Below are 24,746 nucleotides of genomic sequence, written 5' to 3'. Positions count from 1 at the left end.
ATGGGACAATTTTACAATATTGTCATTCAAATGGACCAGGTAAGTAAGAAATGGTGATATACTTGTAATTCTGAGACAGACATGTAAAGTTAGCATATGTTTGTTAATATTTATTTCATTAATTTAATTTAAATGGGAATACTGGGATTGGTACATACACATATCTCAACGCATTTCTTTAAAATCAAGATTGCTAAAAAAAAATCCCCCAGTGTGAAGACCCCCACAATCAACAATCACTCCTCTACGGGAAATAAAACAATTTGGCAATCCCAAAACAATTACAAACAAATGGCCCGGGACTTACTACATTGGGAGCTCCTTTAACAGCCGGTTTCTGGTACCTAACATGTTCTCCCAAGGTGGCGTGCCTCTAGAAGAATTTCAAAGGGAGAGATACAAAATCCTTGTTAAACTCATCAGAATACTTGGTAGTGGACATTCCATCAATCCTGGAAGAGAAAATAAACTTTTAGTTCGTTTTCACGATGCGAAATCTTAATCAATCTTCACAATCTTAATCAAACATTTTAATTCCGCCTTTTTCTGAATTACTTTGTGTATGCTGTCTTCCTATCTTGGGAGGCCTTAATTATGTACCTCACTTCCCTTTTTTAATCGAGCTTGCTGCAACTGGCACTGCAGGAGGCCTCGATAACACCTACTAAAGTTGAAACCATCCCAGAGTTCTTTCCACTAGTCTCATCTTATCGTCAAGGCCTGTTGCATTTGACGTATGGCTTGCGGTCTATACTTCCTGTCCCTGAGAGAATCAATAGTCAAAATATGAATATGAATATCTGTTATTTACACGTCCTGGGGTGCCAGTTTATCAGCTCTTTTGGTTCGGAGTCCTCATTCTACAAAAAAACATCTACTTGATTCAGTCTTTGACAGTGGTTTCATGTAATGGAAGTAGATTATATTTTGCATGAAATTATCATTTTATTTAATAATAATTAGATCATCATGTCAGCCAGGTTGACGATCTTATGTATTTACTGCTATTCTTAGCTGTGCCGTCTATTTTCTCTTACAGCCTGTTTGAGTTAAGCAAGTAGGCGAGTAGGCTACCACTCACTTTCACTGGTGGAGGCTTATCTACGAGTCCCCAGGAAGCGTATCTTTAACCTAGATGTGCTGGAGGGGGAACGGAATGGAAATGACCTTCGATTCTCGTGTGATTTGTATGTTAGGAGAATGAGAGAAATTTATAGTGCTTTGCAAATTTTCCCCAAATATCTGGTCCAGAAGCAGCCCATCTGTCTGTTTAGCTGTTTATCTTTAACACCCTAGTTTCAGATGACCACTCTACTGCATTATCTGAGTGCTTGCTAGAAGCTGCTAATAACACATTCATTCTCTGAACCATACTGTCAACACTCCCTATAAACTCAACTTCAACTGATAGACCATGAGTACCATGAATCTTGTCTATGTTAAAACCTCGGGTTTAAACCCTTTTCGTTGGATATAATTTTTGAATATTTCCTTCAGGATGAACAAATATACCTTCCGTTACTTTTAAGCACTCAGCATTGGCCGTCATCTCCATTTCAATTTAGGCCTATTCTAAAAACCTTCCATGACCGTGGCGGTCAACCCAGGTCATCAAACTCTCTGGAGGAATCACTTTAACATGAGGGCGACTGTCTATCACTATAGACAGCGTCAGCGACACATATCTTTTGCGAGACCCAGTGCTGCTCTTAAACCATATGAGTCACACAATCACTCAATTAATCATACTATCACATGTACAATTACACATAGCCGGCTCATGCATACCCTTTCGCTATCCTCCTTATACAGTTGAAGTCTGAAGTTTACATAAACTTAGGTTGGAGTCATTAAAGCTCATTTTTCAACCACTCCACAAATTTCTTGTTAACAATCTATAGTTTTGGCAAGTCAGCTAGGACATCTGCTTTGTGCATGACACAATACATTTTTCCAACAATTGTTTACAAACAGATTATTTCACTTACAATTCACTGCATCACAATTCCAGTGGTTCAGAAGTTTATTAAGTTGACTGTGACTTTAAACAGCTTGGAAAATTCCAGAAAATTATGTCATGGCTTTAGAAGCTTCTGATAAGCTAACTGACATAATTTGAGTCAATTGGAGGTGTACCTGTGGATGTATTTCAAGGCCTACCTTCAAACTCAGTGCCTCTTTGCTTGACATCATGGGAAAATCAAAAGAAATCGGCCAAGACCTAAAAAAATAAATAATTGTAGACTTCCTTAAGTCTGATTCATCCTTGGGAGCAATTTCCAAGCGCCTGAAGGTACCACATTTATCTGTAGAAACAATCGTACACAAGTAATAACAGCATGGGACCACGCAGCCGTCATACCGCTCAGGAAGGAGAAGTGCTCTGTTTCCTAGAGATGAACATACTTTGGTGCGAAAAGTGAAAATCAATCCCAGAACAACAGCAAAGGACCTTGTGAAGATGCTGGAGGAAACAGTTACAAAAGTATCTATATCCACAGTAAAATGAGTCCTATATCGACATAATCTGAAAGGCCGCTCAGCAAGGAAGAAGCCACTTCTACAAAACCTTTAAAAAAAAGCCAGACTGTGATTTGCAACTGCACATGGGGACAAAGATCGCACTTTTTGGAGAAATGTCCTCTGGACTGATGAAACAATAATAGAACTGTTTGGCCATAATGACCATCGTTATGTTTGGAGGAAAAAGGGGGAGGCTTGCAAGCCGAAGAACACCATCCCAACAGTGAAGGACAGGGGTGGCAGCATCATGTCGTGGGGGTGCTATGCTGCAGGAGGGACTGATGCACTTCACAAAATAGATGGCATCATGAGGTAGGAAAATTATGTGGATATATTGAAGCAACATCTCAAGACATCAGTCAGGAAGTTAAAGCTTGGTCGAAAATGGGTCTTCCAAATGGACAAGCATACTTCCAAAGTTGTAACAAATTGGCTTAAGGACAACAAAGTCAAGGTATTGGAGTGGCCATCACAAAGCCCTGAACTTAATCCCAGAGAAGATTTGTGGGCAGAACTGAAAAAGCGTGTGCGAGCAAGGAGGCCTACAAACCTGACTCAGTTACACCAGCTCTGTCAGGAGGAATGGGCCAAAATTCACCCTACTTATTGTGGGAAGCTTGTGGAAGGCTACCCAAAACATTTGAACCAAGGTAAACAATTTAAAGGCAATGCTACCAAATACTAATTGAGTGTATGTAAACTTCGGACCCACTGGGAATGTGATGAAAGAAATAAAAGCTGAAATAAATCATTCTCTCTACTATTATTCTGACATTTCACATTCTTAAAATGAAGTGGCGATCCTAACTGATTTAAGACAGGGAATTTTTACTAGGATTAAATATCAGGAATTGTGAAAAACTGAGTTTAAATGTATTTGGCTATGGTGTATGTAAACTTCCAACTTCAACTGTATGAAATAAACAAAAAGTGTATCTATCATATAGAGTTCCATCAAAACGTACAAAAATTTACCGAATAATCTGTCAGAAAGGGCTTCACCAGAGTCTGTCACCCCCACTCTGCTCAAGAAATGAACAGAGAATTTTACCATGTAGAACTTCACCAAAGGTCCTTTGCTCCTGCTCAGTTCATAAATTGAAAATAACTGTTAAATTGGAGTTTCACATAATGTCATTCACACCTGCTAATGTTTTAACTTAATCCTTCATGTCAACAACCGTGATGGCGCTTCCTCCCGTAAAGGCCTCAATTGAATCCTTCACCTCAACAACCGTGATTGTATTGCAATGCACTACACCCAAAGTGTGCCAAAAAGGGCTCTCTTGTGCGCAACCCAAAAATACAGAGGTCGCTCTTATCAATGTTTTTTTCACATTTACACACCAGACACTATCAATCAAATTACATTTTAACCTATGTTATTCACTTAATTTGTAGAAGAGTTACACACATAGAGAGACAAGCGACAGAACTCTTAACGTTACTTGTGAGGTGGAGCTTTACATGAAATGAATCTTTACAAAATAATATGAGAAGTCACTCACAACTTGTCACCCATCCTGGTGATGTATCTACCCTGCAAAATGCACAGGCAAAAAAAAAATTGAAACTGGAGAAGAAAGAAAGATGATAACAGGGACAACCAGCATGGAAGTCATGAGCTAATGATCTAATTTGTTCTATTCTCACGTGTTGCACAGCCCGAATGCTGCTACAACAACCATTTGTCCATGGTGTTGATCCATGGTGCAAGTAAGAGACAGGGGTTGGTAAAAAATAAAATACAATGACAAAATACCACAAAGATCAATGTGTCAAAATAAACTATAAAATACTTGTATTTTGAAATGTATTTAATTAAAATACATACATTTTGTATTTTAAAATGCAGAAATAAATTTGCAAGTAGATGGCTCGAACAGCAACAACATTCTCAGTAACGGTTACGGAGATGTTTTACTTCCTGACTGTGATATGTTGTTGTTTATCTACCTTAGTTGAATGCACTGACTGTAAGTCAGTCCAGATAAGAGTGTCTCCTAAATGACCAAAATGTAAATGTAATGTGAAAATAAACACACCAAAATGACCTGCAAAGCACACTGGGTATAACTATTGTCCTTGTTTCGGGGTCGGGATGCAATAGTTCATTTAGCAGACTGTCTTATCACACCATGGTGCCATCAGACTTCTGCTACCAATGCAGGGTGAAAGGGAGCCACAAAATTGTGAACCAATATAAAAAAAAATGGTATAGAAAAGTATTTTGAAAATGTAAATTACAGCTCTCAAATGTATCTTGTTACAAAATACATAGGAGTGTAGTTCAGTCCTGTAACGTCTGTGTCCAACTCACACTCCCAAACACTTAGATCTCCAGAACGCAGCCCACTTTCCAGTTCACGCTCCAGATCCCAATCACCGGAATTCTAATCACCTGTTCACACACCTGCAAGTCATCATCCCACACTATTTAGTTCAGTTCCTTGCATCCCATCAGGTATTGTTTGTTTTGAGACACTTCTTTTGGAACGCTGGTTGTTCCTGTCCTGCTCTCCCCCAGGTATGATAGTTTTTGCCATTTTTTGGATCTACCGTGTATGACCTTCTGCCTACCCCTGGACCCAGCTATCTGCCTCCTCCTATGGACCCTTTCAATAAACACCTTCTGCGCTTGAAACCAGCTCTCTGTCTCCTATCGTGTTCAGTGCAGAATACCTCACCAAAAACGACAGATGGATTCAGCGGATTCAGCGGAGCTGCAGCTACATCTAGCCCGACGAGAGGAAAGAATCGATGAACTCTGCGACCTCCTTCGCCAGTCCATTCCTGCTTCACCGATACCGATCGTTCATCCACCCCTATATCCATGCCTAGTAAATACGACGGCTCCCCAGGGAAATGTCAAGGATTTATCATGCAGTGTAACCTGTACACAGACCATCAGCCCGCTGACTTCAACTCTGACAAAGACAGGGTGGACTTCGCCATCTCCCTACTCACAGGCATAGCATTGGATTGGGTCACAGCTCTGTGGACCTCTCAAAGTTCTGATCTGTATTCTGAATCACGTTTCCACGCCCTCTTCAAGGAGGTGTTCGATCATTCAGTTTCAGGTCGTCACACCGGGGACCTGTTATGTGAGCTGCGACAGGGATATCGGTCCACCACTGAGTATGCCCTTGAGTTCCGCACCAAGGCTGCCCGGCAGTGGATGGAGTGAACCAGCTCTCCTTACAGTCTCCTGAAGGGGTAGAGGACCTTGGCTGCAGAGGAGATTTAACGGACCTCAACCAATACATCCGGATGTCCATATCCATTGGTGGACCGCAGACCTATACAGTCAGACGCCCATTGCCTGCAAGTCTTCCACGCCCTTCTCTCGTCCACCATGGTCCAATAGCCCCGAACCCATGCAACTCCGCCGCGCCCCTCTCATGCCTGCAGAGAGACAAGAGGTTACATGAAAACCTGTGCCTCTATTGTGGAGAGTAACTACCAACTCACTAGCTGTTTGGTTTGTTATCCCAGCTCTTCTTTCTGCTAATGGGGTCAGGAAATAGGGGGGCAGGAAATGTCATTGACGAACAACTGTTACAACAGTTAAGAGTCAAAATAATCCCTGTTAATCCTCCCTTTAGGATTAATGCGCTGGACAGACAACCTCTCGGAACTGGTCGTGTGACTTGCATGACCGAATGTATCACCCTTCAGATTGGCCTCGTTCCCTCTGAAGTCATTCAGTGAATGGTGTTGCCTTCACCTAAAGAACCCCTCATCCTCGGTCACCCCTGGCTAAGCCTTCACGACCCTGCCATCTCCTGGCGACAAGGGGAACTGCTGTCATGGTCTCCCACCTGTTTAGGAACTGCTTCAGTCTACCCTGTCGAGCCACCTCTATAGAAGGATCGGAGTCTGCCATTCCAACCCACATCCCACCTGTATATGCCCAGTTTGAGTGTCTTCAGCAAGAAAAAGGCGTCCATTCTGCCCCCTCATCGCCCGGAGGACTGCGCGATCAACCTCCTTCCTGGGGCCGCCTCCTAAGGGTCGGTCCTACCCCTTGTCCAGACCAGAGAATGAGGCTATGGACACCTACATAGTAGAGGCCCTCGACATGGGATTCATCTGTCCATCCACATCTACAGCTGCATCCAGTTTCTTTTTTTGCTAAGGAAAAGGATGGTAGTCTCGGTCCCTGCATAAATTACTGACCCCTCAATGACCTGACCATCAAGAATTGCTTCCCTTTTCCTCTGATTCCGGCCGCACTAGAACAAGTTGGACAGGCTACCATCTACTCCAAACTGGACCTACGTAGTGCTTACAACCTGGTCTGTATACGAAGTGAGGATGAGTGGAAGGCAGGGTTCATCACCGCTAGGGGTTACTAGGAATACCTGATTATGCTCTCCAGTCTCACCACTGCTCCCGCAGTCTTCCAGTCCTTCATGAATGAAGTTTTCCTGGACAGGATCAACCAGTTCATCATCGTGTACATTGATGATATCTTGATCTACTCTCCCTCCCTTGCAGAACACGTACAGCATGTGCAACAGGTCCTCCAACGACTACCGGACCACCATCTTTATGTCAAGGCTGAGAAGAGCGCCTTTCACGTGACTACGGTAACCTTCCAAGGGTTCGTGCTGACACCAGGAGGGGTCAACATGGACGAAGGCAAAGTCACGGTCATGCTTAACTGGCCCAAACCTGCCACCGTAAAGGAACTACAATGGTTCTCCAACTACTACCGCCAGTTCATCCGAAAATACAAATGACTAAATACTCAGTTCAAATATATGTAACCGACACAAATACTGCCCATCTCTGGTAACAAATGCCGTAGTGATCCCATTGACAGTACATGTCAAGTACTCTATTGTGATTATGGCAGATTTTCATCTTCATTTGAACGGTGTCGACTAGGGTAGGCCTATCCTTAATCAAGGTGGAAACTTTATAATGAGGCTTGTGAAGTTCCACAAAGCGAGGTCACAATAGTTTGGCAGGACTTGACAGCTTTCAGAAATCATACACCTTGTTGCCAGGTCGAGCATAACAGTTGACTTCAAGTCGAGAGCTGGACTGTCATTAGTTTCTCCATAACCCCCACCATCATAAACATTTTCTTCAGCACCGGCCTTGTCTCTGCACTGAGGGCAGCTGCAGATGAGACTGGTGTAGATTATTTTGATCGGTTTACATATGACCAAAGGATCAGGGTTGATGTTTTATTCTGATAAAGGAAACCAACCACATTCATAAACTAAATGTTGAGCTGCCCTCGCGCCCCAACTCCTCACTTCCACATGGATACAATAGACAGTGTGAAAATAAGAATAACATGTCTCGTTTGATAATGATGCAATGTAGAGTATAGCCTATGGGACTGGGCTAGCCAACTTTCATAAATGACAGCCAAGCATTACGTAGAGTTAGTGCATGACGTGCACTTGCAAACAAACAGTAAAATATTGTCTAAATATAACAAACAAAAACACATGACATACGGGATAAACAAACAACATCCATAAATTAAATGTTGTGCTGTCCGTATTCATCAACTCCTCTGTAAAGTATAAATTAACAACCGGAGACATGAATAGCCATGCTAGCCCAATGACGAATTGTAGGTCATGTACTGTAGCTAGCTAGCATGTACAGCATTCACAAATCAACAGATAAAGTTCATAAAAGCATGAAATCCATAAATATCACAATGTACTGGTAGAAGACCATAATATTACAATGTTAGTAGCAATATAAACTATCTGTTTTAACACACAGGATTATGACTTTCATGGGACAATGTTCCAATTACCTGGGAGGAATGCAGAAAGAGAAGGAAATGTGACATTAAAAAGGGCACATACAACAAAAGGAACGTACAGTAATATCAGGCATGGGAACTAATCAGATTTTATGTAAATATACAACATGCAATTCAACACTTGTTACATAAACACCGTTTTGATTTCAGTGTTTAATGTAGCTCATGCAGTGACTGTGTGAGAGCTACCGGATCCCCCAGATTGGACAGCTGGTCTGGTCCTGTACCACCGATATACTTGCAAATGCCTCCACCATTTCCCCACCACACACGCCACAGACTGAAGGCCGGTTCTTAAAGGGTAATTCCGCCAATTTTCAACCTCATGTTCATTTTTCTCCAAGACCAAACCCGTGTCTACATGTGTGAAAACAGCGTGTCGATAATGTTCTAAAAAAATGAACCTCTGACATCACAGGGTGAATATAAAGTTTTCCAAATCTGCTAAAAGTTTTTAGCCAGTGAGGCTAGAAAGCGTATAAATGTGCCGTTTTCAATATGTAAACACTGGTATTATGCTAGAGATAATGAAAACCAGGTTAAAGTGTTGGAATTGACCTGTTAAGTTTTCAGTGATGTGATTTCTGGGTGAGAATCGCATCCCTCGTGGCCAAATAAACTCGCCAGCTGCTGCACATCACAATGGAAAACCTTTAGCAATGCAAATATTGTCTATTGGACAGTCAGTTTACTTCGTGTTGGTTCCTAGTGAATAGTATTCATTCCACCGACTATGTTGCAAAACTGAAGCAAACGGAACGAAACGGGGAGGGACCTACCTGAATTTGTCCAATAGAAACTCTAGTGTTGCTCGGTTTGGTTCTTAAACGGTTTCCATAATGAATACACCACAGGTGCATGCAATTTTCACACCATTTCAGTCAATAAAAAAAACAAGGCAAGCCTATAAAACACTAATTTGAGTTGCGACAGTTGTTTTAAAGATGAAAAATAAATAAAGACGCCTAACTACCAAAACCTGCGGGCTCTCCTTCACTGCAGCCGAGTGAGTAAAGCATTTAAACGTGTTAACCCTAGCAAGGCTGCAGGCCCAGACGGCACCCCCAGCCGCGTCCTCAGAGCATGCATATTCAATCAATCCTTATCCCAGTCTGCTGTTCCCACATGCTTCAAGAGGGCCACCATTGTTCCTGTCCCCAAGAAAGCTAACTGAGCTAAATGACTACTGCCCCACCCCGTAGCACTCACTTCCATCATCATGAAGTGCTTTGAGAGACTAGTCCAGGACCATATCACCTCCACCCTACCTGACACCCTAGACCCACTCCAATTTGCTTACCGCCCTAATAGGTCCACAGACGAAGCAATCGCAACCACACTGCACACGGCCCTAACCCATCTGGACAAGAGGAATACCTATGTGAGAATGCTGTTCATCGACTACAGCTCAGCATTTAACACCATAGTACCCACCAAACTTGTCATTAAGCTCGAGACCCTGGGTCTCGACCCCGCCCTGTGCAACTGGGTACTGGACTTCCTGACGGGCCGCCCCCAGGTGGTGAGGGTAGGTAACAACATCTCCACCCTGCTGATCCTCAACACTGGGGCCCCACAAGGGTGCATTCTGAGCCCTCTCCCTGTTCACCCACGACTGCGTGGCCATGCATGCCTCCAACTCAATCATCAAGTTTGCGGACGACACTACAGTGGTAGGCTTGATTACCAACAACGACGAGACGGCCTACAGGGAGGAGGTGAGGGCCCTCGGAGTGTGGTGTCAGGAAAATAACCTCACACTCAACGTCAACAAAACAAAGGAGATGATTGTGGACTTCAGGAAACAGCAGAGGGAGCAGCCCCCTATCCACATCGACGATACAGTGGTGGAGAAAGTGGAAAGTTTTAAGTTCCTCGGCGTATACATCACAGACAAACTGAATTGGTCCACCCACACAGACAGCGTTGTGAAGAAGGCGCAGCAGCGCCTCTTCAACCTCAGGAGGCTGAAGAAATTTGTCTTGTCACCAAAAGCACTCACAAACTTCTAGATGCACAATCGAGAGCATCCTGTCTGGCTGTATCACCGCCTGGTACGGCAACTGCTCCGCCCACAACCGTAACGCATCACCGGGAGCAAACTACCTGCCCTCCAGGACACCTACACCACCCGATGTCACATCGGCGAGGTCAGTACAAGTGCATCAAAGCAGGGACCGAGAGACTGAAAAACAGCTTCTATCTCAAGACCTTCAGACTGTTAAACAGCCACCACTAACATTGTGTGGCTGCTGCCAACATACTGACTCAACTCCAGCCACTTTAATAAGGGAATTGATGGAAATGTATGTAAAAATGTATCACTAGCCACTTTAAACAATGCCACATAATATGTTTACATACCCTACATTACTAATCTAATATGTACAGTGGGGCAAAAAAAGTATTTAGTCAGCCACCAATTGTGCAAGTTCTCCCACTTAAAAAGATGAGAGAGGCCTGTAATTTTCATCATAGGTACACTTCAACTATGACAGACAAAATGAGAAAAAAAATCCAGAAAATCACATTGTAGGATTTTTAATTTATTTATTTGCAAATTATGGTGGAAAATAAGTATTTGGTCAATAACAAAAGGTTAACTCAATACTTTGTTATATACCCTTTGTTGGCAATGACAAAGGTCAAACATTTTCTGTAAGTCTTCACAAGGTTTTCACACACTGTTGCTGGTATTTTGGCCCATTCCTCCATGCAGATCTCCTCTAGAGCAGTGATGTTTTGGGGCTGTTGCTGGGCAACACAGACTTTCAACTCCCTCCAAAGATTTTCTATGGGGTTGAGATCTGGAGACTGGCTAGGCCACTCCAGGACCTTGAAATGCTTCTTATGAAGCCACTCCTTCGTTGCCCGGGCGGTGTGTTTGGGATCATTGTCATGCTGAAGACCCAGCCATGTTTCATCTTCAATGCCCTTGCTGATGGAAGGAGGTTTTCACTCAAAATCTCACGATACATGGGCCCCATTCATTCTTTCCTTTACACGGATCAGTCATCCTGGTCCCTTTGCAGAAAAACAGCCCCAAAGCATGATGTTTCCACCCCCATGCTTCACAGTAGGTATGGTGTTCTTTGAATGCAACTCCGCATTCTTTGTCCTCCAAACACAACAAGTTGAGTTTTTACCAAAAAGTTATATTTTGGTTTCATCTGACCATACAACATTTTCCCAATCTTCCTCTGGATCATCCAAATGCTCTCTAGCAAACTTCAGACGGGCCTGGACATGTACTGGCTTAAGCAGAGGGACACGTCTGGCACTGCAGGATTTGAGTCCCTGGTGGCATAGTGTGTTACTGATGGTAGGCTTTGTTACTTTGGTCCCAGCTCTCTGCAGGTCATTCACTAGGTCCCCACGTGTGGTTCTGGGATTTTTGCTCACCGTTCTTGTATTCATTTTGACCCCGCGGGGTAAGATCTTGTGTGGAGCCCCAGATCGAGGGAGATTATCAGTGGTCTTGTATGTCTTCCATTTCCTAATAATTGCTTCAAAATTTCTTCAAACCAAGCTGCTTACCTATTGCAGATTCAGTCTTCCCAGCCTGGTGCAGGTCTACAATTTTGTTTCTGGTGTCCTTTGACAGCTCTTTGGTGTTGGCCATAGTGGAGTTTGGAGTGTGACTGTTTGAGGTTGTGGACAGGTGTCTTTTATACTGATAACAGGTTCAAACAGGTGCCATTAATACAGGTAACGAATGGAGGACAGAGGAGCCTCTTAAAGATGTTACAGGTCTGTGAAAGACAAATCTTGCTTGTTTGTAGGTGACCAAATACTTACTTTCCACCATAATTTGCAAATAAATACAATGTGATTTTCTGGATTTTGTTCTCTCATTTTGTCTGTCATAGTTGAAGTGTACCTATGATGAAAATTACAGGCCTCTCATCTTTTTAAGTGGGAGAACTTGCACAATTGGTGGCTGACTAAATACTTTTTTGCCCCACTGTATATACTGTACTCTATACCATCTACTACATCTTGCCTATTCTGTACCATCACTCATTCATATATTTCTATGTACATATTCTTTATCCCTTTATACACACAAGTGTAAGGTAGTAGTTGTAGAATTGTTAGGTTAGATTACTCGTTATTACTGCATTGTCGGAACTAGAAGCACAAGCATTTCGCTACACTCGCATTAACATCTGCTAACCATGTGTATGTGACAAACAAAATTTGATTTGACATAATTTTTACACAAAATGAACAATTAACACAGACAATTATTTTCAATTGAGGATATTTTTTTAATATATTTGTGTGTGAACACAAGACCTGAACATATCAAACTTAAACACAGTAAATCACAAAGGGCTTATAAAATGCCTTCACGTTCACACAAAATCATGGTGTATAATTTTCTATTCTCTAACTACGTGTCAACAGCACAAAGGCTACTTCGAATACTTCTCTCCCAGTCTCCACAGAGATAGCTGGATTGCTGGAGGTTTTCCACAGTGTAAATTACTGTGGTGTTCCAGATGGTCTATTTAGTCACCAGCTTATAATATTGTAATGCCGATCATGAAAATAACATACGCTACAGTAAGACCATTTTAACACACAAGATGCCATAAGAGGGCAGCCTTTACGATAAAAAAAATTACATGCATATGAGAACGTTTAACGTATACATTAATATTTGGTCTAAGCTCACCAAATCAATTGCAACATGTCATATATAATAGCATCAAACAAAGTCAGTGAATCCCAAATGAACATTTAAGCACAATAAACTGTATTCCACTAGTCTTAGCAAGACAAAGCTTCATCCCATTGATGACAGAATGGCAGAAATAAATCCCTTATGGTGTCCAATAACTCTATTTTCTTCAGTCTGGCTGCCATTGAAAAGTGAAGTCTAAAAGGTGTGTTCAGCAAGAGTGTACTCTAAAGTGTCATAGATAACCATTACACGTATACGAAGGATTAAAAATATGCAAGTTCCCTTTGCATCATGAGCAGCCCGTCAGTGACCTACAAAGAAAAAAGACAAAATGACAGGTTAGATGGGTTGTAAGTCATTAACATGTTCCATTACTTTTATCGGTGCATCAATAATCAACGTTACATCAGGTTGGGGACTTGAGCCACTGGTCTTACTCAACTGTTGAGCACAATATTGATGCACTGTACTACATTTCCACATGGTGATTTGAATTTACAGTACCAGTAAACATTTGACACATCTCATTCCTGGGTTTCTCTTTATTTATTCATTTTTTACAATTTTCTACATTGTAGAATAGTGAAGATATCAAAACTATGAATTAACACATATGGAATCATGTAGTAACCAAAAAAGTATTTTAGATTCTTCAAAGTAGCCACCCTTGATGACATCTTTGCACAATCTTGGCATTCTCTCAGCCAGCTTCATGAGGTAGTCACCTTGAATGCATTTCAATGAACAGGTGTGCCTTATTAAAAGTTAATTTGCGGAATTTCTTTCCTTCTTAATGCGTTTAAACCAATACGTTGGTAGGGGTGGTATACAGAAGATAGCACTATTTCTTAAAAGACCAAGTCCATATTATGGCAAGAAATGCTCAAATATGCAAAGAGAAATGACAGTCCATTACTTTAAGACATGAAGATCAGACAATGCGGAACATTTCAAGAACTTTTAGTTTCTTAAAGTGCAGTCACAAAAACCATCAAGCGCTATGATGAAACTGGCTCGCATGAGAACCGCCACAGGAAAGGAAGACTCAGAGTTACCTCTGCAGCAGAGGATAAATTCATTAGAGTTAACGACACCTCAGACTGCAGCCCAAATAAATGCTTCAGAGTTCAAGTAACAGACAAATCTTGCTGTCCACAGTCCACCTGGCCGTGCTGCTGCTCCAGTTCCAACTGTTCTGCCTGCAGCTATAGAACCCCTGACCTGTTCGCCGGATGTGCTACCTGTCCCAGACCTGCTGTTTTCAACTCTGAAGACAGCAGGAGCGGTAGAGATACTCTTAATGATCGGCTATGAAAAGCCAACTGACATTTACTCCTGAGGTGCCGACTTGTTGCACCCTCGACAACTACTGTGATTATTATTATTTGACCATCTTGGCCATGTTCTGTTATAATCTCCACCCGGCACAGCCAAAAGAGGACTGGCCACCCCTCATAGCCTGGTTCCTCTCTAGGTTTCTTCCTAGTCACCGTGCTTCTACACCTGCATTGCTTGCCGTTTGGGGTTTTAGGATGGGTTTCAGTACAGCACTTTGAGATATCAGCTGATGTAAGAAGGGCTGTATAAATACATTTGATCTCAACATCAACTGTTCAGAGGAGACCGTGTGAATCAGGACTCCATGGTCAAATTGCTGCAACGAAACCACTACTACAAGACACTAATAATAAGAAGAGACTTGCTTGGGCCAAGAAACACGAGCCATATGGACATTATACCGGTGGAAATTTGTCCTTTTGATCTTTGTACGACGCAGAGTAGGTGAATGGATGATCTCCGCATGTTTGGTTCCCACCGTGAAACATGGGGTAGGAGGTGTGATGTTGTGTGGGTGCTTTGCTGTCAATGATTTATATAGAATTCAAGGCATACTTAACCAGCATGGCTACCACAGCATTCTGCAGCGATACGCCGATATGCCATCCCATCTGGTTTGCGCTTAGTGGGACTATCATTTGTTTTTCAACAGGACAATGACCCAACACACCTCCAGGCTGTGTAAGGGCTATTTGACAAAGAAGGAGAGTGATGGAGTGCTACACCAGATGACCTGGCCTCCACATACCCGACCTCAACCCAATTGAGATGGTTAGGACCACAGAGTGAAGGAAAAGCAACCAACAAGTGCTCAGCATATGTGGGAACTCCTTCAAGACTGTTGGAAAAGCATTCCAAGTGAAGCTGGTTGAGAGAATGACAACAGTGTGCAAAGCAGTCAAGGCAAAGGGTGGCTACTTTGAAGAATCTAAAATCTAATTTGATCGGTTCAACCCTTTTTGGTTACTACATGATTCCATGTGTTATTTCATAGTTTTGACATCACTACTATTCTACAACGTAGAAAATAGTAAAACAAATAAGAAAAACCCTTGAATGAGTGGGTGTATCCACATTTTTTACTGGTATTGTACACGATCGCCATCCTAAGTAATGAATACCATATCTGATATCCGGAAGTGGGCATTTCCTTTCATGAAAATGCTCTCTTCGGTAGTGGCGGAATCAAGAAATTGATAAACAGAAACTTAAGTGACCAAACCAAGTACAGGGGTTCCAGTGTCATGTTATGTATGACAATATAATAATTGACATGTTATCATTTAGCAGACACTCTTATCCAGAGCAACTTACAGTAGTGAGTGCATACAGTTTAATACTTTTTTCCCCATACTGGTCCCCCATGGGAATCAAACCCACAACCCTGGCGCTGCAAGCGCAACGCTCAAACTGGGATACACGGGAATCAACATTATGAGCACTCCTAAGACATTTCTTTCTATGTGAAAGCAATGGAGGCATGGGATGGGATCCCACACCACTAGTCCTTGTAGGGTACTACCTGTGGAAGGACACTGCTAGACCATCTCATACTGGTTGTTGGTGATGTATCGAGACAAGCAGCAGGACAAGAATACCCCAATGAGCTAGACAGAAAGTTCAACAGAGTTTCAATTAGGATGTGAACCAAAAAAAAGGACAAGGTTAAATCTAGCATTTTCTTGATGATCTCACAACATTTCAAGATCCATGTTACAGGTAATACCATTATTGTACCCCCCCATGTACCTGGAAGAACGCAATTCCAAAAGATATCCCTGCAATGATTCCCAGGTTAGACTCCATCAAAGTGGTCACCAGTGAGAAGCAGCCCTAAAACATGTTAAGCAGAAGGAAAACAAACGTTTTACTATGGTTCCTTTAGGTTATAGCTGTTCATTACGCCTACTGATTGGCAAACACTTGATCTAAAATACTGACAAACTATGAATCAAAGCAGGGTCTGAACTTAGCTAACCAGAGACACAAAGCTCTGACAATTCTGTGTGATATGATTGACAGTGATATGGAGGCAGTGCTCTCACCGTGTCATACACCACGTCACGAGCCTTGTCAAGGTCCTTGAGCTTCTCGACAGAGCAGACCGCGTTCGCTTTGCAACAGCTGACAGGGACGCCATTGTCTTTGAAGTACTTTGTGGTGTTCCAGTCCTTGTAACTATTCACTCCACAGCAGTACAACTGTACAAAATACACATTTACTAATCATCAAGAGGAAATAACAACGGTGACTTCTAATTCCTAATTCTATGGATGACTTTGCCAAGTGGGCAAATCAAATAATGTTTTAAAAGGTGGTTCTATTGTACGTCAATAAGTTATTTAATAATGTAAAAGACAGACCATAACCTAATACAATCGTATACCAACAAAATCTATGCAACTGAAAAGAAGATGGCCGGGTCGTGGCCATCTGTACTGTAAAAGTTGATTATAGAAATACTTCTGCAGGGTCTCTGATAAGAGAAGTGGCTTTATAACAACATTTTAACAGAATGTTTTGTGGTCTTTGCAAAGGAACCAGATAGAATTAGGCTTCGCAAGGAATAACAAAAATATAACTTACAGTCCTCTGGATGGTGTCAACTGCAGAGCTTTTGGAGTCAGTGGTATTGTAGTTCGTCACAGCATCTTTATAGGCATCACCTAATACAGCCTTTATCTGCAATAAACAACGGGAATTGGGTTTGATTTGTGGCCAACTGAATCCTATAGTAATGGCAAGTGTATTTTAAGTCACCTCATAGAAGTACCCACACATTGTTCTATACTACCCTATAGCTTACTGCAACATAACGACCAGAAGGTCTTCGTAGTCCTGGTCGGAAATGTTGGAATAATCTATATGGGAGTATACCTCAGTGCACGGGTAATTCCATTTATATATGAACATTTTTATACCTCAGCACCTGGTAAATTGTTGGATGTGGAAACACTACTTTTGAAAAATATCTCACCTCATGTCTGAATAAGAAGCCAGAGATGCCAGCCACAAACTCCGCTAAGAACACGAGAATCAGGAACATGGCATACTGAGAGGGGAACAAAAAACAAACAAACTCTCATCAATTTACATACAAAGACTGCATGCAAAGACTAGAAACATTTGAGGAGAATGTGCAATACAAAATTATACACTTTCACAGTGCAACTGACCAGCTTCAGCATCCATGGACTACCGCGGCATGTAGCGAAGCAACCAAACAGGCCAAAAATGACAATGATGGCTCCAGTCCCGATGAGGACATATGGCGCGTTGGTGCTCTTTTCAGAGGCAAGCTGGAAATAAGCTTCCAGGCTCACCTTCCCCCATACTCCAACAGCCAGAAGGATAACCCCTGTAAACTGGGAGAAAGCACAGACACTCAGCTGGTCCTTTGTAGCTCAGTTGGAAGAGCACGGAACTTATAACGAAAGGGTAGTGGGTTCAATTCCTGGGACCACCCATATGTAAAATGTATGCACACATGACTAAGTGGCATTGGATAAAAGTATCTGCTAAATGGCATATATGATATAGAGTGCATTCGGAAAGTATTCACACCAGTTGACTTTCTCCCCATTTTGTTACAGCCTCATTCTAAAATTGATTTAATTATGTTTCCCCTCAATCTACACACAACACCCCATAATGACAAAGCAAAAAAGGTTTATACATTTTTGCAAATGTATAAAAAGAAAAATCAACTGAAATATTGCATTTACATAAGTATTCAGACCCTTTACCCAGTACTCTGTTGAGGCACCTTTGGCAGCAATTACAGCCTGGAGTCTTCTTGGGTATGACGCTACAAGCTTGGCACACCTGTATTTGAGGAGTTTTTCCCAGTCTTCTCTGCAGATCCTCTCAAGCTCTGTCAGGTTGGATGGGGAACGTCGCTGCACAGCAATTTTCAGGTCTCTCCAGAAATGTTATGTTGTCATGTTGAAAGGTGAACCGTCGCCCAAGTCTGAGGTCCTAAGCGCTCGGGAGTAGGTTTTCATCAAGGACCTCTCTGTACTTTGCTCCGTTCATCTTTCCCTTGATCCTGCTCGTCTCCCAGTCCCTGCCGCAGAAAATCATCCCCACAGCATGATGCTTCCACCACCATGCTTCACCATAGGGATGGTGCCTGGTTTCTTCCAGACGTGACACTTGGCATTCAGGCCAAAGAGTTCAATCTTGGTTTCACCAGACCACAGAATCTTGTTTCTCATGGTCAGAGTACTTCAGGTGCCTTTTGGCAAAGTCCAGGTGGGCTGTCATGTGCCTTTTAATGAAGAGTGTCTTCTGTCTGGCCACTCTACCATACAGGCCTGATTGGTGGAGTGCTGCAGAGATGGTTATCCTTCTGGAAGGTTCCACAACTCCACAAATAAATTCTGGAGCTCTATCAGAGTGACCATCAGGTTCTTGGTCCGCTCCCTGACCAAGGCCCTTCTCCCCCGATTGCTCAGTTTGGCCAGTGTGTGCTTTTCCAAATCATGTCCAATCAACTGAACTTACCACAGGTGGACTCCAATCAAGTTCTATAAACATCTCAAGGATGATAAATGGGATGCACTGGAGATCAATTTCCAGTCTCATAGTAAAGGGTCTGAATACTTATGTAAATAAGGTATCTGTTTTTTCATTTGAATACATTTGCAACAATTTCTAAGACCCTGTTTTTGCTTTGTCATTATGGGGTATTGTGTGTAGATTGATGAGGGGAAAAATTGATTTAATCAATTTTAGATTAAGGCTGTAACGTAATAAAATGTGGGAAAAGGGTCTGAATACACTGTATATTTCTGCACTCTCAGGTCCATAAGGGGGTTTTAAGAAGTTTGGCCTAGTTCTTTGACACAAACTCAAGATTTAAGGCTCAAAAACAACCATCCTAATTATACACCTTGAGCACCTAACAATTTTATTCAGCTCAGTGTGACTGTTGTTGGAGGTCTGTACAAAGCTGAAAAACCTTTGAGGTTGGTATATGTGGCCTACAGATTTTTCTCACATGGAAGGCAAAGTCAACATGGAACTTAAACATCTCCCCCACAACCAAAAGCCCAAGTTCTCACATCAGTGAGCTCAGCATCTTCCCGAGAAAAATGTATTGCCCTTCCTTCTACAAGAGTCATTCGTCAGAGTGCTGTCATTAGTCCACCGGGCCATGAATGATACACATCACCCTCTATATATCAATAAACGGCTGACATAAATATGTTATCGTGAACTTTGAACCCAGAAAAAAGCCACATTCAATTAATGGCGTAGACAGAAAAATGGAAATTGAATGAACAGCATTGTTCACAAGATTTATAAAGAAAGCGGTTCGAAAAATGAAAGCTGTCTACCGGTATTTAATGTCAACTAAACATATATATCTTCACCTAAAACTACAGCTAAATAGATGTTTATGCTCATAATAATTATTTTGGTAGAATGCCAGTCGTCTGAGGTTGTTTCTCAGTCAACAACCATTTAGAAAAGCTGTTTACAACATCTGCCAATTTGCCGAATACTGTCAGCTCAAGCACTAGCGCAAAATGCACTCTTATGGAGCCTACTGTTACTCCTTTAATAAGGTCGAAGGTTCGTATATGTTATTTTCAGAGATAGACTGGCTCTAGCAGCCAAAACAGCCAAATATTCCACCCAAACTTGAATCGATTCTCAATTGCGGGTTCTAGAAACATAGCCCTTTACTTTCACATCACCTCGAAATAATTTCACAAAAGCAAAATATAAACTTACTGTAAACCATTTTAACCGGCTTCATCACAGTTGCTGCTGATAGTATTTTTTCAGTGATGACACGTTTCTAGAGGCCTTCTTCCATTACACACAGATGTTCGGATCATGCTAGATACAGTTCCCAAATAGCACAGGTGGTCACTGTCTTCTGTAAATAGGAGCTGTAACATGGAGATATGGCCATGTGGAAACACTAACCGTTTCCCTATAAATGTGTGTGTCAATTTAACGTTTTGTTTCTCGCAGATATGAAAGATAAGGTCTATAATGCTTCCAAAACAGTACCGCAAACGACACATGTTAATGTTCAGACCGAGCGTCCAGGCTCTTCACAAAACTCCCCCGTATAGAAGACTCCTTTCTCCAATACGTGTAATGTAATAAAACTGAGAGCCATGATCAAGGGCTATACGAGCCTTAGCTGGGTGGAAATGATCGACTACATGAGCCCGGCAATCGACGTGAACAATCGAAATGCAGCCTCGCGGACTGCAACACACAAAAGAAAAAAGGTCGCGTTGTTTGTCGCTCCTGGAGTAAAGTTTTTTACAACATGACGAACTGTGATAGGGCCCCAACTTTTACTTGATAAAGTTTGCACATTAATTATGTAAATTAGCTCGAGGCGTCGCTAAATATCCAATAAAGTTATTATTTTATACCAGAGTGTTGTCGCACTATATCACGGGGAAATATTTCTTGACGAGGTGTTTATTTTCAATAATTCGAGTCCTTTCGCGTCAGCCGTAACCTAACGTTATTCCTTTGTAAATGCCAATGGTTGGGAAAGGTTGCTTGTTGGCATCGCCGCTAACTTGGCCCATTGTTACCTTAGCTTGCTTGCATCAGTTATTTACATGTAAATACTCACCCAAAATATGAGACTGTAAGAAATAAGAAAGGTCTTGAGACATGTAATCACAGGCTTCGTTTGAAGCCTTCTCGATGGGGGAGACATGACGGCTATTCCGCAAAATGGTCAGTCAAAAATATCGTTGTTGCAAAAAGGGGAAGAAAAGAAAATGACCAAGGCGCCGTGCTGGAAAACTTTTCTCGACTAAACAGAATCCAAGGAGAAGTGACGTCGTTGATCCAGATTTCCTAGATGTTTTTTATTTTATTTATGGTGTTCCACAATTTAATATAATAACTTTATTATTCCCAAAGACAACTTCAATTAATGCGGATACGACGTATGACACTAGGCCTAACACAATGACAAATGCCATATAAGATATTATTAGTCACAAAAATTTAATTTTCATCAAAAAATCCCCATTGATGCCGGTTGGCTAAAACACTACTAGTGTATCTATTGGTTTCATGAGGTAAAGACAGAGTTGGCGCCCTGATTGCAGTACTGAATATTCAGTGTTTGATCATGTATTATTTTTTTTCCGCTCTTGCGTGTGCTGTCAACGTCATGATTGACCTAATTGTCCGTTATGGTTTTCAATACAACAGTTTCAAAATTGTACGGGGAATTAAATGTTGTAAACATTATTAATTTCAGTAGGTGGATTTGAACATCACTCCTTGTTTTACTCAGGTGCGGTTTCGTGGACAGGGTTTAATTTAAATCAGGACGAGGATAAATTCTACTTAAATTACTCCAGATTAAAAATGGCCCTTTTTTCTTACCTTTATTTAACTAGGCAAGTCATTTAAGAACTATTTATTATTTACAATGTCGGCCTACACTGGGCAAACCTAGACGATGCTGGGCCAATTGGGCACCGCCATATGGAACTCCCAACTCCCGAACTGCAGTGCCTTAGACCGCTGTGCCACTCTGCTTAACTTCAGATGAATTAGTTATATAGTAGGGAGTCCCAGACTAAGGTAAATAAGAACATACCAGTTATATTTGTGAAATCTGATTAGATTAACGATGTGCACTTGGTGCTGACATGAGGACACTTCAAAAACCAGGGATGGGACCCTAATACATAGGCATTATGTGGAATTGGAGCAAGACACCTAGACCAAACAATGGACAGAAGTATAAGAAAACATTCAAAGAATTTCAGTGACTTCAAGAGGGGAAAAAACCCCTCGAAGCGAATTGTGTTAAACCACCCAATTATAGAAAAACAAACAGCATGATTCATCAACAGAAAACACGAAAAATAATGCCTGGGCTATCATGTCTAATGAATACAACACATGAAAAAGTAAACAAAAGGAAGCTACAACAATTTAAGTTAACTCTACTGTATTTATTGTTGGCTGTTGATTTGTGTAGAACCATTTTTCAACAACCATTTTCCATCTAGCTAGTTGGCCATCTAGTGCTAGTTATACATGTAGTTATGTCTGTCATATTGAGGTATCTAGCTATAAATGGATGAATCCCCGATTAATCAAATGGATAGGTGTAAGCATCAGCATCTGAGGGTGGCCTGTCAGGCAGTCCAGGATCCAGTTGCAGAGGGAGGTGTTCAGTCCCAGAGTCCTTAGTTTAGTGATGAGCTTGGATGGCACTATGGCTTGAAAGCAGAGCTGTAGTCCATGAACAGCATTGTCATGTAGGTGTTACTTTTGTCCAGATGGGAAAGGGCAGTGTGGAGTCCAATAGAGATTGCGCCATTTGTGAATCTGTGGGGCGGTATGCGAATTGGGGTGGGTCCAGAGTGTCTGGGAATATGGTGTTGATGTGAACCATGACCAGCCTTTCAAAACATTTAATGGCTACAGACGTGAGTGCTACTGGGCAATAATAATTTAGACAGGTAACGTTGGCGTTCTTGGGCACATGGACAATGGTTTCCCTATTAATATAATTTTTTAGGCTATAACTGTTAAACTAGTGATGGATCAGGGTTAGGGCTGGCCATGCTTTCCACCTGGCTACTCCTACCCCAGTCAACAGCACTGCACCCCCAACAGCAACTCGCCCAAGCCTTCCCCATTTCTCCTTCTCCCAAATCCATTCAGCTGATGTTCTGAAAGAGCTGAAAAATCTGGACCCCTACAAATCAGCCGGGCTAGACAATCTGGACCCTTTCTTTCTAAAATTATCTGCCGAAATTGTTGCCACCCCTATTACTAGCCTGTTCAACCTCTCTTGCGTGTCGTCTGAGATTCCCAAAGATTGGAAAGCAGCTGCGGTCATCCCCCTCTTCAAAGGGGGGGACACTCTTGACCCAAACTGCTACAGACCTATATCTATCCTACCATGCCTTTCTAAGGTCTTCGAAAGCCAAGTCAACAAACAGATTACCGACCATTTCGAATCTCACCATACCTTCTCTGCTATGCAATCTGGTTTCAGAGCTGGTCATGGGTGCACCTCAGCCACGCTCAAGGTCCTAAACGATATCTTAACAGCCATCGATAAGAAACATTACTGTGCAGACGTATTCATTGATCTGGCCAAGGCTTTCGACTCTGTCAATCACCACATCCTCATCGGCAGACTCGACAGCCTTGGTTTCTCAAATGATTGCCTCGCCTGGTTCTCTGATCCACCTCTACGCAGACGACACCATTCTGTATACTTCCGGCCCTTCTTTGGACACTGTGTTAACAACCCTCCAGGCAAGCTTCAATGCCATACAACTCTCCTTCCGTGGCCTCCAATTGCTCTTAAATACAAAATACAAATACAAGTGCATGCTCTTCAACCGATCGCTACCTGCACCTACCCGCCTGACCAACATCACTACTCTGGACGGCTCTGACTTAGAATACATGGACAACTACAAATACTTAGGTGTCTGGTTAGACTGTAAACTCTCCTTCCAGACCCATATCAAACATCTCCAATCCAAAGTTAAATCTAGAATCGGCTTCCTATTTTGCAACAAAGCATCCTTCACTCATGCTGCCAAACGTACCCTTGTAAAACTGACCATCCTACCAATCCTCGACTTTGGCGATGTCATTTACAAAATAGCCTCCAATACCCTACTCAACAAATTGGATGCAGTCTATCACAGTGCAATCCGTTTTGTCACCAAAGCCCCATATACTACCCACCATTGCGACCTGTATGCTCTCGTTGGCTGGCCCTCGCTTCATACTCGTTGCCAAACCCACTGGCTCCATGTCATCTACAAGACCCTGCTAGGTAAAGTCCCCCCTTATCTCAGCTCGCTGGTCACCATAGCATCTCCCACCTGTAGCACACGCTCCAGCAGGTATATCTCTCTAGTCACCCCCAAAACCAATTCTTTCTTTGGCCGCCTCTCCTTCCAGTTCTCTGCTGCCAATGACTGGAACGAACTACAAAAATCTCTGAAACTGGAAACACTTATCTCCCTCACTAGCTTTAAGCACCAACTGTCAGAGCATCTTACAGATTACTGCACCTGTACATAGCCCACCTATAATTTAGCCCAAACAACTACCTCTTTCCCAACTGTATTTTTTAAATTTATTTATTTTGCTCCTTTGCACCCCATTATTTTTATTTCTACTTTGCACATTCTTCCATTGCAAAACTATATCTTCCAGTGTTTTATTGTGCTATATTGTATTTACTTTGCCACCATGGCCTTTTTTGCCTTTACCTCCCTTCTCACCTCATTTGCTCACATTGTATATAGACGTGTTTATACTGTATTATTGACTGTATGTTTGTTTTACTCCATGTGTAACTCTGTGTCGTTGTATCTGTCGAACTGCTCTGCTTTATCTTGGCCAGGTCGCAAT

At 42.1% G+C, this 24,746-nt stretch overlaps 1 protein-coding gene across 1 annotated transcript; it reads right to left on the bottom strand.

Moving 5' to 3' along the window:
- Window positions 1-12,567: 12,567 nt before the first annotated feature.
- tspan6 (tetraspanin 6) lies at window positions 12,568-21,280 on the bottom strand. The gene is made up of 8 exons (XM_029661917.2): window positions 20,962-21,280; window positions 17,525-17,713; window positions 17,326-17,400; window positions 16,935-17,030; window positions 16,394-16,549; window positions 16,098-16,181; window positions 15,871-15,955; window positions 12,568-13,321 (listed from the first exon to the last, which is right to left on the bottom strand). Exons 1-7 carry the CDS (start codon window positions 21,046-21,048, stop codon window positions 15,887-15,889), a joined length of 756 nt encoding a protein of 251 aa, XP_029517777.1. The 5' UTR covers window positions 21,049-21,280; the 3' UTR covers window positions 12,568-13,321; window positions 15,871-15,886.
- Window positions 21,281-24,746: the final 3,466 nt, after the last annotated feature.

The sequence above is a fragment of the Oncorhynchus nerka genome, linkage group LG6, assembly GCF_034236695.1.
Source record: "Oncorhynchus nerka isolate Pitt River linkage group LG6, Oner_Uvic_2.0, whole genome shotgun sequence".
Taxonomy (NCBI): domain Eukaryota; kingdom Metazoa; phylum Chordata; class Actinopteri; order Salmoniformes; family Salmonidae; genus Oncorhynchus; species Oncorhynchus nerka.
The sequence above is the reverse complement of the archived record's forward strand: the minus strand, read 5'-3'. Positions and strand labels throughout refer to the sequence as shown.

Excerpts from the sequence above, each read along its gene's own strand:
- tspan6 (XM_029661917.2), bottom strand. The coding sequence starts at position 21,048 with ATGTCTCCCCCATCGAGAAGGCTTCAAACGAAGCCTGTGATTACATGT. Across the intron at positions 16,550-16,934 it reads TTGACACCATCCAGAGGACT|TTGTACTGCTGTGGAGTGAA; the intron begins GTAAGTTATATT and ends TATTTTGTACAG. Across the intron at positions 16,182-16,393 it reads GTGACGTGGTGTATGACACG|GGCTGCTTCTCACTGGTGAC; the intron begins GTGAGAGCACTG and ends AACATGTTTTAG.